The 15,288-nt window shown below is 46.6% G+C and overlaps 2 protein-coding genes across 2 annotated transcripts in view; both read left to right on the top strand.

Annotated features, from left to right (window-relative positions):
* ME3 (malic enzyme 3) overlaps positions 1-15,288 on the top strand; it is a 170,879-nt gene that overhangs the window by 99,129 nt on the left and 56,462 nt on the right.
* On the top strand, positions 2,240-5,599 carry LOC118970939 (zinc finger protein 215-like). Its single transcript, XM_073215663.1, has one exon. It carries the CDS (start codon positions 4,374-4,376, stop codon positions 4,929-4,931), a length of 558 nt encoding a protein of 185 aa, XP_073071764.1. The 5' UTR covers positions 2,240-4,373; the 3' UTR covers positions 4,932-5,599.

The raw sequence follows: 15,288 nt of genomic DNA on the forward strand, positions 1-15,288 counted from the left end.
TCTGTCTGGTGGATCTGTCCTTTGGAGTGAGTGGTGTGTTGAAGTCTCCCAGAATGAATGCTTTGCATTCTATTTCCTCCTTTAATTCTGTTAGTATTTGTTTCACATATATTGGTGCTCCTGTATTGGATGCATATATGTTTATAATGGTTATATCCTCTTGTTGGATTGAGCCCTTTATCATTATGTAATATCCTTCTTTATCTCTTGTTACTTTCTTTATTTTGAAGTCTATTTTGTCTGATACTAGTATTGCAACACCTGCTTTTTTCTCTTTGTTGTTTGCATGAAATATCTTTCTCCATCCCTTGACTTTTAATCTGTGCATGTCTTTGGGTTTAAGGTGAGTTTCTTTTAAGCAGCAGATAGATGGGTCTTGCTTTTTATCCATTCTATTACTCTGTGTCTTTTGATTGGTGCATTCAGTCCATTTACATTTAGGTTGATTATTGAAAGATATGTACTTATTGCCATTGCAGGCTTTAGATTTGTGGTTACCAAAGGTTCAAGGTTAGCTTGTTTACTACCTTACTGCCTGACCTCACTCACTTATTGAGCTGTTATAAACACAGTCTGGTAATTATTTCTTTCCCTTCTTTTTCTTCCTCCATTCTTCATATGTTGGGTATTTTGTTCTGTGCTCTTTCTAGGAGTGCTCCCATCTAGAGCAGTCCCTCTAAGATACCCTGTAGAGGTGGTTTGTGGGAGGCAAATTCCCTCAACTTTTGCTTGTCTGGGAATTGTTTAATCCCTCCTTCATATTTAAATGATACTCGTGCTGGATACAGTATCCTTGGTTCAAGGCCCTTCTGTTTCATTGCATTAAATATATCATGCCATTCTCTTCTGGCCTGTAAGGTTTCTGTCGAGAAGTCTGATGATAGCCTGATGGGTTTTCCTTTGTAGGTGACCTTTTTTCTCTCTCTGGCTGCCTTTAATACTCTGTCCTTTACTTGATGTTTGCCATTTTAATTAGTATGTGTCTTGGTGTTGTCCTCTGGATCCTGTCTCTCGGGAGTTCTGTGTGCCTCCGTAGTCTGAGCAACTATTTCCTCCCCCAGTTTGGGGAAGTTCTCAACAATTATTTCTTCAAAGACACTTTCTATCCCTTTTTCTCTCCCTTCTTCCTCTGGTACCCATATAATGCGCATATTGTTCCTTTTGGATTGGTCACACAGTTCTCTTAATATTGTTTCATTCCTGGAGATCCTTTCATCTCTCTCTGCATCAGCTTCTATGCATTCCTGTTCTCTGGTTTCTATTCCATCAATGGCCTCTTGCATCTTATCCATTCTGCTTATAAATCCTTCCAGAGTTTGTTTCACTTCTGTAATCTCCCTCCGGACTTCATCCCTTAGCTCTTGCGTATTTCTCTGCAGCTCTGTCAGCATGTTTATGATTTTTATTTTGAATTCTTTTTTCAGGGAGACTGGTTAGGTGTGCCTCTGCAACTCCTTTCTCAGGTGTTGTTTGAGGTATCTTGGACTGGACCAAATTTTTTTGCCTTTTCATGGTGATAGCAGTGGCTGTGGGCAGGTTGCGGGTGTGTCAGCTGGGAGAAGAAAGTCTCTTCCTGTTTGCTGGATGCCTTGCCTGTGACGGTTCCCGCACTCCTGGAGCAACCACCAGCTTAGTCCCCTAAGGTGCTGTGGGCGGGGTGTCCATCAGAGCAGCACGGAGCCCTGTGGGGAGTGGCAGGCATGCTAGGTGTGTTCCTCCGTGCTAGTGGCAACCCTGCTGGGAAGCTCTATGCCAGCAGCAGCCTTTGGGTCTGGCCTGGGCGGCTGTGCCTTGGGCTGGGATTCCGGTCGGCTGCTGGGAGCACGCCTGCTCCCTCTGGCTCTGCTGCAGGTGCGTACAGGCCTCTACCAGGCTCCTCTGGCTCCCCTGCCACCAGTGCGCCCAAGCCGCGCCCAGGCTGTTCGGTTGCACCCCTGCAGGTTCGCACAAGCCTCTCCTGGTCTCCTCTGGTGCTGTTGGCACATGGATCTGCTCTCGGTCCCTTGCGGCACCGCTGTCCCGGCACATGCTGCCGCTCTCCCACTGCTGGGCCAGTGTGTCGGGGTCCGCGCCAGTTGGAGGAACGACTGGCAGACTGCTTAGTGCTGTGAGGGGCTTCAGAGCTGCACTGCCTCCCTGGGGTTTAGGGTGCCTAAGTTTCCCCGAGATTCCCAGCTGCTGGCTATGTGTGTCACGACAACTTCATCCAGCTATTGGGTCCCTGTCTCTTTAAGACTTGCAGAAAGCACTCGCTTTTCTTTTGTCTCAGGGGTGCCGGTTGCAGGGAACTGCCCACAGGTTTTGCTTTTCCATTTCTCTAATATCTAACACCCCGTGCACCTTGTGTCTGTGTTCCGGATGCGGATTTCTAGAGCTGGTTTTTTAGCAGTCCTGGGCTTTCACTCCCTCCCTGTTCCAACTCCTTTCTTCCCGCCGGGTTTTGGGGTGGGGGAGCATTCGGGTCCTGCCTGGCCACGGCTTGTATCTTACCCCCTTCATGTGATGCTGAGTTCTCGCAGATGTAGATGTATCCTGGCTGTTGTACTGCATCCGCTGGTGTCTCTTTTAGGAATAGTTGTATTTATTGTATTTTCATAAATATATATGTTTTGGGGAGGAGATTTCCTCTGAACTACTCATGCCGTCATCTTCCCGTGATCCCCTTGAGATGGATTTAATTATTAAATTAATTATTAACTCCAGCTCCATTTTAGTAATGAGCAACTGAGATGCAGTGAGGTTAAGTAATTTGCCAAGGTTACACAGCAAATAAGGTTTAGATCTGGGATGTCAACCCAGGCCTGTCTAGCTACAAATCCATGCTGTTGTAACTATTCAACAAATATTTTTGTGTGTGTGTGTGCTAGACATATTTTTGAAAAGCTTCATTGTAGTTCCATTGTGTGTTTTTATTACTCAGTTTCCCTCTTGTATCTACTCATTATGAACTACAGCACTGGTATCTCTGATTCCCTGTATTTCCTCATGTTTTTTGCATCCTGGTGGATAATAACCTGCAAAATACAGGTCTTGCTGGATTATGTCATAGAGTCAAGATTTTTAGAGATTATATCATCTACCTTCTGCATTTTTCAGATGCAGGCTCAGAGAGGTCTGGTAAGTTTCCTAAACTCACAAAGCATGACACAGTAGTGGAAGAACTTCTAGTACCCTGTCCTAATCGCTCTAGTCTCACATTCAGGGATGGACAGAATGGAAGGGACCATCTTTTCAGAAATTCCTTTCTGAAGTGGATAGGATATTTATAGGGCTGTGTTGGGTGACCCGTGGAAATCAGTGGACGTGGAGGAGAAGGTCCCTGCTCTTTTGAGGCTTCAGGTCTACTTCTGGAAAAGGCTCACAGCAGCAAGAGGGTGGCTGGGAGGAAAGAGACCAAGGGCCCTTGTTGGGGGCTCTGGCCCAGCTTTGCTGCAGTCTCTCTCTCTCCCTCCCTGTGATTTAGCTGTCCTGGACCTGCTTGTTCAGTGGTCCTCTCCACGCTCCAGCAAGTCTCTATTATACCCTGTTGTGTTTTTTTTCCTGGTCTGCTTAGATCAAAAAGTCCCACTGGCTCAGAGGTAAGGCCTTATTCATCCTTGCTTCCCATGCCTGGCCTAAAGCAGAATGCAGAAACCCTGTGCAGGGAACAAGGCAGTTGTTAACCTCAAACGCAAGAAACCCAGGAAGCCTTGCCCACTCCAAGCTCCTGAAGGGAGTCACGCAGACAGACGTCACTGTTACCCCTTTACACCTCCCTCCTGAGAAAGGAACCCTCCGGATCACTTACTATCTGGGAGGATCAGAAGGAAAGGGGCCTCCACGGGGCTGGGAGGGACCTATACCCACTCCTTTTGTAACATCCCACCTCACAGGGAGACAGAAAGGAAACAGGATGGGCTGTCCAAGGTACAGGAAATTAGCTATGGTTGTTCAGTGGGTTAGAATAATCAAAGTGTTCCTCCAGATAGCAAATAAAACCCAAGAAGGCTCCTGAGTGACCGACCACTAACGCATCCATCACACTCCCCTGAGGGTGTTGTTCAGAACCCAGGAAGGGTGTGACCTTTGACACAGATGACCAGCCACCAGAGCCTCAGGCTCCTCCTCCCCAGGCGCTGGGCAGTGGAGGCCCTCGGGACTTCTCGGACCTGCTTTCTCCGGCTGTGCTGTAGACTCCAGCACACTGCTGCTGACCTCTAAAAAGAGCCTCTTAAAAAAAAAAAAAAGGGGTGTGCTGAGTGGAGCCCTGGCAGGGAACCGCGCTCGCAGACATAATTTGGCTCAAATCACACTGCATATATAGAGAGTACACGGGTGCTTAGCCCAAGCCTGAGAATTACTGGAATCTTCTGGTAAGACAAATTTCAACTACAATGGGAGTTCTGTCTAGGAAGATGCAGCCTCTGAATAAGTTGATGGCTATTTCAAAACCTCAAAACCCGGCTCTGCATGAACAGAGTGAGGTCAGGAGTACTGATAAGTCTTGGCAGCAGGAAACCATCTCCATCATGGAGACATATGACTGTGAGGCCTCTCGTCAAAAGTTCAGACACTTCCAATATTTGGAAGTGTCTGGACCTCATGAAGCCTTTAGCCAACTCTGGGAGCTCTGTCTTCAGTGGCTGAGACCAGAGGTTCATACAAAGAAGCAGATCCTGCAGCTGTTGGTGCTGGAACAGTTCCTGACAATTCTCCCTGAAGATGTCAGGACGTGGGTGAATTTACAGCATCCAAAGAATAGCAAAGAAGTGGTGACCCTTATAGAAGAGGTGATCGAGATGCTTAAAGAGGAAGAGATACCCTGCAAGAAATCTGTCCTCCAGAAGGGGAGCGTCAGGACGGAAAAAATGGAAGCTGACTCACTAACAGGCAAATCCCAGAGCATCTACTTTGCAAACCAGTTGAGATCTCTGAGGAAAAAAGATGGATAATGAAGAAAGAAATCCCAAGAACAACTGTTTTTGGTTTTTATACTTTTCTCATATTATCAATTTAGTTCTTTTCTTTTGGTGTCATTAATCTACAGTTGCATGAGGAGTATTGTGTTTGCTGGGCTCCCCACTTCACCAGGTCCCCCCACAAACCCCATTATAGTCACTGTCCATCAGTATAGTAAGATGCTGCAGAATCCCTACTCATCTTCCATTGTGGAAAGCAGTATGGAGGTTCCTCAAAATGCTCAAGGTGGAGATACCATTTGACCCAGGAGTTCTGCTTCTGGGAGTTTACCCTGAGAATGCAGTGGCCCAGTTTGAAAAAGACACATGCACCCCTATGTTTAACACAGCGCTATTTACAATAGCCAAGAAATGGAAGCAACCTAAGAGTCCATCGGTGGGTGAATGGATAAAGAAGATGTGGTGCATATACACAGTGGAATATTATTCAGCCATAAGAAGAAAACATCCTATCATTTGCAACAATATGGATGGAGCTAGAGGGTGTTATGCTTGGTGAAATAAGCCAGGCGGAGAGAGACAAGTACCAAATGGTTTCACTCATATGTGGAGTATAAGAACAGAGAAAAACTGAAGGAACAAAACGCAGCACAATCGCGGAACCCAAGAGTGGACTAAGAGTTGTCAAGGGGAAATGGACTGAGGAGGATAGGTGGGAGGGGAGGGATGGGGGTGGGGAGGAGGAAGAGGGTCATTACGATTAGCATGTGTAATGTGGGGCGGGGGCACGGGGAGGGCTATACAACTTCAGTGAATTTTAAACATTTTATGGTTAAAGTAGTAGAACCTCCATTAAAAAAATATTTTGCTAATCTTGTATATGAATACAATAAAAGTGGGGTTAAAAAAAAAAAAAAGAGCCTCTTGCAGGTTTTCAGAAGACAGGTCTTCTCTTCCTGCCAATAACATGTGGACTGGCGGTTGTGGGGCAACAGTGGGCTCCTTTGTTCCCAGGTTTACAGTGCACATTCCCCACCCCCAGCCCTCCACTGTTGTTTGCCTAATGTCACTGACCCTGTTTTAATTAAGTCCCCGTTTTTTGTTGGACTTGGTGCCAAGAAGCCTAAATGGGTAGCGTCTGTTTGAGTGGGTCTTTTTTTTTTTTTTCCAATTCTATTTTAGGAAACTTCGAAGGGTCATTCCTCTGCAGTTGGAGATAAGGGTTTAAGAGTCTTTTTCTCAAGAAATAACATTCTCCTAAGTGAACATTCTCTTTGTTTTTCTTTCTCTCTCGTGTAACTGAATTCTAAAATTCAAGAGGCTTTTTCTGGCTCCTGATGGAAACGGGAGATAGTGATGTAATTTTCAGGCCTTTATTAAATGGAGGAAACTTCACCTGGACTCGCCCTTATGAAATTCCCGCAGAGTTTTAAGAGTCGGACAGGGAAGGCATGGTGATTGCCACTGCTCATGGCTGTGCACACAGATGCAGTGGTTGGTGTATTAGCTTCCTCAGGGCTGCTGTAACAAAACACCACAAATTTCCAGAAACAGAAATTTATTGTCTCACAGTTCTGGAAACCTGAAGTCTGAAATAAGGGTGTCGGCAGAGTCGTGCTCTCTCTGAAATCTGTAGGGGAGAATTCGTCCTCGCCTCTGCGGGCTCCTGTGGTCTGCCAGCGATCCCAGGCTCTCCTCGGTTGTAGACACCTCCCTCCAGTCCCTGCCTGTGTCATGGCGTGTCACCTCCCCATATGTCCCTGTTGTCACCTCTTCTTACAAGGATACCAGTCATACTGCTTTAGGGCCCTCCCTAATGGCCTCATTTTAACTTAATTACATCTGCGGAGACCCTATTTCCAAATAAGGTCACAGATACTGGGGTTAGGGTTTCAATATATCTTCAGGGGAGGCACAGTTCAGGCCATTAGAGCTGGCTTGGAATTTTCTCTCACCCAGAAAACATTTGGATCTGTTACCACTCTAGCGCAAGTGACCAGTATCAGCCCCCACTTACAGAGCATTTAGCACATGCCAGCCACTGTGCCATGTTATTTCACAGAAGCACCTTGCAGTAGGTAGGTATTAGTATATGCTCAGTTTGTAACTGAGAAAAATAAAGGCCCAGATCTGTCTCACTTCAGCATCCAGGTTCTGAACCACTCCACATACCAAGCACATACATTGCTTACAGAGTATCTGTTGTGTGCTTGACACTCTTCAGGCCCTGGGGTTAGAGCAGTGAGCAAGACAGATGCTGCCCTGACCTCATGGAACATGCAGCCTAGTGGAAGGAGATGTGCATCAGAGGCATGGTTTCCCACACAGCAGTTCCTAACTCACGGTGCCATAGCACCATTTCCAGTCAGGAACTCTTTCCTCTGCTGCCATCACCTGAGATCTGCTGTAGGAACAATGGCGGCTGAGGTGAAGAGCAGTGAGCACCCCCTCCAGGAGGCCCTCACCTCTGCTTTGACGGGCGCTCCAGTGCTTTGTTTTCAGGTCATAAGCATCTCTGAAAGATTTTGTTGCACAGCATTTACTACGGCTAGGTTATGCTGTGGAACAAACAGCCCTAAAAATCTCGGTGCTTAAAACAAGGTTTATCCTGAGCTTCTGCCTCCTGTCCATTTGGGTGAGACAAGGGCTCTGCCCTGTGTCCTCCTTCCTCATTGCAGGACGGGCCTAATGACAGGGCCCCACTGGAGACTGTGCAGCTTGCCGTGGCAGAGGAGAAAGAGGAGGTGGTGAATCACACACTGGTCCTTAAACACTTGCACCCCAAAGCATTCCATCAACCCGGTTCCGGGATGAACAGCCCAGAACAAATGTGCCTCTCAGGCCAAGTGAGTTAAGAATGTGAAAGAACAAAGCAGGTTGGTTCAGCGTGAATCCTTTCCGTTCCCATCCACACGCTTGTGCCAAAGCTCTGTGCAGGAGCAGGCCGCCCCACTTCTCTGCCACTCCTCAGCTCCCGTCAAGGCACCCTGAAATCCACACATCAGCTAAGAGAGAACCCAGTTCTGTTTCTAGAAACTAAAGTAGGAAAGTCCACATTTGAAAAGCCATGAATCAGGGGACAGTAACTTAGGTTCCTGAACAATTCTCTGCCTGGTTCCTTTGTACAGCAAACTCCCGAGTACATGTATAATATAATTTTAGATGCAGGTGTTTTGTTTACTCACAACTTTTCAAGAATACACTGTATGTTATGTAAAGCGTGTGTTCACTTAAATCGTGGATTCCATAGGTTGGCAATTTAACCGTATTCACTATTTATATATATTTTTTCTCTCATGTTCTAAAATTGCTTCCAAGAAGTAAACAGGAAAAACTTGGGGGAAGTAATCAGTAGCCAAAATTATTTTTGTTTTTTCCCTGTACCAGTTAGTGGCCATTCACAGTGAGAGGTTCTCATGAGTGCCTCTGTCCCAGATGCTGTCCTCACAGTCCAGGAGCCACAAAGGACATTCTGTTCTAATTATTCAGAGGTGTCATTAGCCTTGATGAATTCTCAGGTACCATTAGCTCACTGCAGGATGTTCAGTGTCTTGGGATCCACAGGGCAGCCTGTAATTCACTCAAAACCTGGAAATGCCTGTGTGTCTCAGCAGAGCCAGGCCCAGGGCTTCCTGGGGCTTCCCACCTTCCTGTTTCCTCTTGTGCCCCAGAGCAGGATGGTAATGTCATGCCAGCTGTCAAAGGCAGTGTCTCATGGGGCATCATTCATGTTGGGGTTTGGGGTCCTTCTCTTGGAGAGAATGAAACAGACCCAGTTGTGGACTCTGAGAGCTCCTTGGCACCTAACTTTCTACCTTATTCATCCCTACAGCGCCACCAGGAAATCAGAGGCAGGCTCACTCTTGGACAGCATCACTTTAACACCCCCCACCTAGACTTGCAAACTGGCCAGACAAGGAGTGAGATTCACATGTCTGCAGGGCTTTACAGTGGGCCGAGTTTTTGTGAACATGCTTTGTTGATCTTACCAGCTACCCACTAATGGGGAAGCCATTGTGCCCATTTTAATGAAGAGAAAACTAAGGCACAGAGAGTTTAAGGGGCTTACCCCAAATCACAAACCTAAAGGAGCCATGTTTCTGGGATCCAAGAGACCTGTGTTTGAATCATTATTACCAACAGCTTCATATATCTCCCTCTTAATCTTGTCTATACAGTGCTGATGGTGGCCACCTCATAGTGCTGCACGAAAATTAAAATAGTGTACACAAAAGCCTGACAAGGTTCCTGGGACAGAGATACTCCAAAAACCCTATTAAATGGATAGAGGGAAGGATGGATGGGTGGATGGATGGATGGTTGGATGGATGGATGGATGGATGGATGGATGGATGGATGGGTGGATGGATGGATGAGTGAATGAATGATGGGTGCATAAATGAATGAACAAAGCAGTATTGCCCTTTTGTGACTTGTTTTCCCCTCCAGGCCACCCTTGCTCTGCCTGTCTTTAAGTACTAGCTCTTGCAGGGGACATGGAAACCTTACAGTGTGAACTGTGCATCACCAAAGACCCTCTTATTTTGCCACCACTCCATTACCCACATAATGCAAGATTTTCTTCTACCAAACTCTATGACTGCCTTCCTGCTTCACCAAAGGCACATATAACTGTCAGTTATAGCTCCTGACAAAAATGCACATTGACTTGGTATAATTGTAGTTAAAATACAAATCAATCATTAGCTACTAACATTTACTGAGGATTTACTAGGAGCCAAGTACTTCACTAGGCCTTTGTCCAGCATTTGGACCCAGGCTGTCCAACTCCTGAATCTGGGCGCTTAACCGCTACACTAAGCAATGCTAAGAGCTGCCATTTGTTGAGTGCCTACTAGATGGGCAAGAGACACCCACAGGGTCCTGTGTGAACCTGCAATCCATTTGATTATCATCATAATCCCTCACTGTGCTCATTTTACTTCCTCACCAACATACATCAAAGAGAATGTTTCATTAGTGGCCCCAGTGCACATCTCTGTTTGGCACGTTTCACTCTGTACCTCTAGTTGTTTGTTGGGAACTACATCCCCAGAGAGAACAGGCAGTTTGGGTCAGTGGAGAGAGAGAGAGCTGGAATCAGGACCCTGGTTCTAGCAGGTTCTACGTATGAGCTGTGTGACCTTGAACAAGTCACTTTACCTCTCTGGACTTTAATGTCCTCATTTATAAAATGAGTCTTTGGACTAGACAGCTCAGAATCCCCATCGAGGGCAATCCTTTGGAGAGCATTTGTAGCTGCAATTTAGATAATAGATGGAAAAGCACTTTGAGAAGTGGTTAAAGCTCTTAATACATTTCAAAAGGTATATTTTTGCACCGTGAAGAAAAATGTTCATATTAAGTGTCCTTCCTCTCCTTATCTTCAACAAAGAAGGCCTATTTTAATGTACCAGATAATTTCTGTAATCACACTTTTCCTGTGTTTAGAATGAATCACACAACAGCTTTGCTAAGATCTAAAATGTACATGGATTGTACTCCGTAACCTGTGAGCTTTTTGATAAGTATCAGTACTGATCCTCTCCCTGGTAAGGGGAATGTTGAAGCCACAGTTGTTTGGGTGAGGGCCATTTCCATAACAGGGCCGAGTTAGAAAAGAGCGTTCAGAGGCCGGGAATGTGTCACTGGGATTAATTAGCATGGGTAAATGACTTCCCAAGGTCACTCTGTGAGTCACCGGTGTGGCTGGGGCTGGCACCCAGTTCTCCCAGCTTGGAAGAATCGGCCTCCTTGTTGGCATTATTGTTGCATGTGACTAGCTCTAGATGACCTTGGGGGAAATCACTTCGGATAGGAGAGCTGCAGCTCTGCAACTGTACAAACTGGAGGACACACAGTCCTCACAAGACCGCCTCCGGCTGCGCCTAAGAGCAGCTGCTGGTTTGGCTCTTTAAAAGGGTCCAACCTATAAGGCTCACCTTGGCCCGTTAACCTTCTACCACCACCAAAGCTAGGAACCCTATTTAAACTTCAGGGTGCCCATAGGTGACTGCTTCTTTCATCCTTGGCAGTCCTTGAAGTTCATTATTGCCAGCCATTGTGATTTCCCAAACTCACATTTCCCAGACATGGAAGAAACAAGTTCCAAGAAGCCAGTCTGATGCTTGTTTTTTGCTCGGCTTGACTGAGCACCACACCGTCACTGCCAAATGTCAAGGCAAATGCTTGGAACTTGCACTCAAACCATATGAATAAGTTAATTCAAACACCCACACTGCCTCCCATCAATGTGATGGGAGAGCCCTGCAACCTCCATGTCTCAGGCAAAGGGGTTTTCCTTCCCTGACCTGTCCACATGCTGACATGTGCACACTGCCCCTCCTGAAGCCAAAGGGCACAGCCCAGGCCAGCACCCACAGCCCGGCCCAGGGAGCCCTGGAGCATGCGACGACTTAGCACACGTGAGTTTCCTTCATGCCAGCTTTAGTCAACACTGTTCATCCTTGTCCCTCAGCCTTTGCTCACATGTTCAGGTGAATAGCTCACTTACTCCTCTACATATTCAATAATTATGTATTTAGCACCTGTTATGGTCTAAGCCTGGCATGTAGTGTTGAATGCCAGCGGCAACAAAATAAACGTTCACCTTGCCTGACGAGCTTTGCAGTCTAATGGGGGAAAGAGATATTCATCAAATAGCCACACAAATAAAGGCAACAAGTTAGTGTGTGTAGGCCCAGGGTGCTTTGAGGATGCATGACAAGGAGACACAGCATTGACTTGGAAGTCATTGAAGGAGAGAATAGGTGTAAGCTGAACAAAGAGGGAGGAGAGGCGGGCTGTGCCAGGCAGAGCGAACCAGATGTGAACTGGTCCTGGGGCAAGAAGATCATGGCACATGGAGGAATGGAAAGGAGGCCAGTGTGGCTGATGACTGGAGAGTGAATTAGGATGAAGTGAAGAAACTTTACGGGGCCAGCCTCACAGGGCCTTGCAGGTCAGCCATGTGATGGACTCTGGCCTTTATTCCAGGAGCTATGGGAAGACATGAAGGGTATTTAGCACAAGGATTAACACAGTGAGACTTCTCTTGCAACAGTATCGCTCTTGCTACTGTGTAGAAAATAGCATGGAAGGAGGCAAAGAGGGGATGTCACAAAGTTATTGTGGTACTCTAGGGGAAAGATTGGGAGCAGGCAGCAGGGAGGTGGCTTTACAGATGAAAGAATGCATGAACCAGGAGGAACTGAAGACGTAGGACTGGAGGATTTGGCATTGAGTTGTATAAAAGGGGAGAGGAAAGTGTCGATGATTCTAGGGGTTTGGGATTCTTGAACTAGATGTACCAGGAGGCGGGGGTAACGTTCACTGAGAAAAGCAGCAAAGGAAGAGAATCAGGTTTGTCTCAGGCCTTTGTTTTGTCTTGTCTTTGAGTCATACTGGTGTAAGATGAGATCATAAATCTGGTTCTGGACCTGTTAAGTTTGAAGTGCCTTTGACATGCCAAGGGAGATGTAGGCAGTTAAATATAAAGGTCTAGAACAACAGCTCTAAAACCAGGGACAACTTTGCCCTCAAGGGGACATCTATCAATGTCTCCAGCCATTTTTGGTTGTCACACCAGGTGTGGGCTGCTGCTAGCTTCTAGTGGGTAGAGACCAGGGTGGCTTCCAAACATCCTACAATGCACAGGTCAGCCCCAGCCCTCACAGCAGAGAAGTACCAGCCCCCAGGTCAGCAGTGCCAAAGGTCAGAAACTGCGGTCTGCAGGTACTTGAAAGCCACTGGCTAAAATCCTTGGCACTGATGAGATCACATAGAGAAAGAATGAGAGTAAAAAGGAAGTGGGATGGTACAAATTTTTTGAGGATGTATAACACCTAATTGCTGGATGGCCCAGCATGAGAGACTAAGAAGGAGCAGCCAGAGAGTTAGGAGGAAAACTCAAAGAGAGCGGAGTCACAGAAACCGAGGCTGGGTTGGGCATAGTTAAAAATGTCAGATGCCATTGAGAAGCCTGAGGATATGAGGACAGGAAAGTTCCACTGCATTTAGGGATGTGGAAGTCACTGGCAGCCTTAGCAAGAGCGGTTTGGGCCACAGGATATTGGGAAAAGACACTGGAGTGAGGGATGAAAAAAGGGAGGCAGCTAGTAGGGACAGTGCTTTTAAGAAGTTTGGCTATGGAAGGGAGAAGAGAGAACAGTCCCGGCAACGTGGAAGTCAAGAAGAGTTTGGGGTTCAGTGGTGTTTTTTGTTTTATCTTAAATTTTTTATTATGGAAAATGTCTGACACATATAAAGTACAAACCCTCTGTGTACCCTGGGTATGGACTCTGGATTCTGTCTTGTTCCTCTCAAAAGTAATTTTTGTTCTAGGGGGCAGACAGCTTGGCTGGACTCAGACTCTAAATTCTGTCTCTCCTCATGGGCAGTGATTGAGATTTCCCTGCTCAGTTCTTGTAGCTCCCAGATGCAGCTTTTTGTTTCTGTTTTTTCTGCCAGGCCCTGGTGTATGCATAGGTGAATGGTCAGCCAATGATTTGGGCAGATTGTATACACAATCTCTGCAGCTCCTTCCCTTCCAGAACTTCCCCATTCACTTCCTGCCTGCTCTTCCAGCCCCAACTCTGTTCTGACTCCTCAGGCTGGGAAGGCTTTGGCTTTCCGCTGCCCTAGGTTGCTTGCAGATCAAACTGCCCTCAGACTGAAAGCTACACATTTGCAAATCTCAAGAGATATAAACCCTGCTTTCAAAGGTAGATTCCCCTTCAGTTTCTGCCTGCTGCTGGGCAACCTCTATTGCCTTAAAATATACACATCTCTAAATTTTAAAACAACAATATAAATCGTTTTTTAAAATAACAGTTTTATCACTAGCTGCAGAAAGTTTATGCTGTCCAAGAGACTTTCATTACCAGAAGCCAGACATTTTTAAGATGATAAAGTCTTGGGCATATTTTAAGGCTGATGGGAAATAATACCTGGTAGAGAGAGAGAAGGGAAAATGAAGTGTAAGGCTCTATAATAATCACTGGTACTGGAGGGGTGGAGATGTTGGCTGTGGAGGCAGAATTCTGTGGGTTTGGTGGTGGGAAGCTCACAGAGATGCCATCCCACAGCTTCCTGTGACATCAGAGGCCCGGTCACTACAGGAGTTGGGGGGAAGGCAAGGCAGTTGGGGGTTTCGGAGCAGTGAAGTTTAAACTAGTGTTTGCAAAGAGTGAAAAGAGTATATTTTGACCACGGAAACACTGTTAAAAACAAAGAGTGGTCAGTGTTCTGAATCCATGTGGGTTGACAATGATGAATTTATGGTGGTGCCCGTTGGTCTGCCCGTGGTAGGATTTTTTCCACTTGGCTTTTGGCTGCCTGGGTAAAGGCACCCAGGGGGAAAAAAAAGTGGGTTTTTCTAGGGTTGAGGGTTTTATTAGACTGGTGAGACCAAAGAGCAGGGCCAAGGGTGTTCACAGTATTGACTAGGAAATGATTTCAATAATGGACCCCAAATCTGAGCATGTCATGAAGCTATGGAAAGCATTTTTTGGGAGTCAGGAGAAGGGGGAACTGTTTTCCCATACCTCGCCAGCCCACTCACACCAGCAAAACAGACTGAGCGTTTGACCTTGGGCTCTCCATAAGCAAAAGGAGCCTGTGTCTTGGGTGCACTGGACAAAAAAAGGAAAAGAAGAAAGTGGCACAAACTCCTTGCCATCCTCTGCTCCACTGCCCTGCCCTCCTCCCCAGGTACACATAATCTCATCCCAGGTTCCCAGGGCAGAAGACTCAGGTCTACGTACATAGGCCTACACTTTACGAGTTCCAAATCAAGCTAATAAGCCATTAAGTAAAATATGTTCCATCCTTCTGCCTTTTCAAATATACCTTCCTGATGGTCTGCAAGACCAAGTTTGAATCTAGAATTTTCAGACTTCGGTGGTGCAGAGAAAATTGGCTCACATCTGGCAGCCCACCCCTCTTCCTATCCTAGCTCCATCCCCCACTGCAAAAGGCCTCATATATACGTGTCTGGACACCATAACCTACATATCCAAGTTCTAGTCACACCCAGGCCTAGGGGGCCAGTCACCGCAGTGCAGGCTGTACTCAAAGCTAGGACCCAGAGAAGAGGCCCATACTGTGCCTTAAAGCAGCCTTTAGGCAACTGGTCAGAGAATTCTGGGGTCCTGTGTGCCTGGTCTAGAGGGAGAAAGGCAGGTGCAGGTTCTGGTGAGTGCAGGCTCCAGGCAGGCACAGCCCTTGACGGGGTAGACTCCTTGCCTGTGGAGCAAAGAAACTGGAAGGAGGCCAGATCAGGGCCCTCTCAACCACTGGGGCTTCAGGCAGGGACCGCTTTTGCCCAGGTCTATGGGAATATTATGTGATGCAATGACATACACACAGTGTTTATTCTCTTTGCTCTACT

This window comes from Manis javanica, chromosome 11, assembly GCF_040802235.1.
Source record: "Manis javanica isolate MJ-LG chromosome 11, MJ_LKY, whole genome shotgun sequence".
Classification (NCBI taxonomy): Eukaryota; Metazoa; Chordata; class Mammalia; order Pholidota; family Manidae; genus Manis; species Manis javanica.

Excerpts from the sequence above, each read along its gene's own strand:
- LOC118970939 (XM_073215663.1), top strand. The coding sequence starts at position 4,374 with ATGGGAGTTCTGTCTAGGAAGATGCAGCCTCTGAATAAGTTGATGGCT.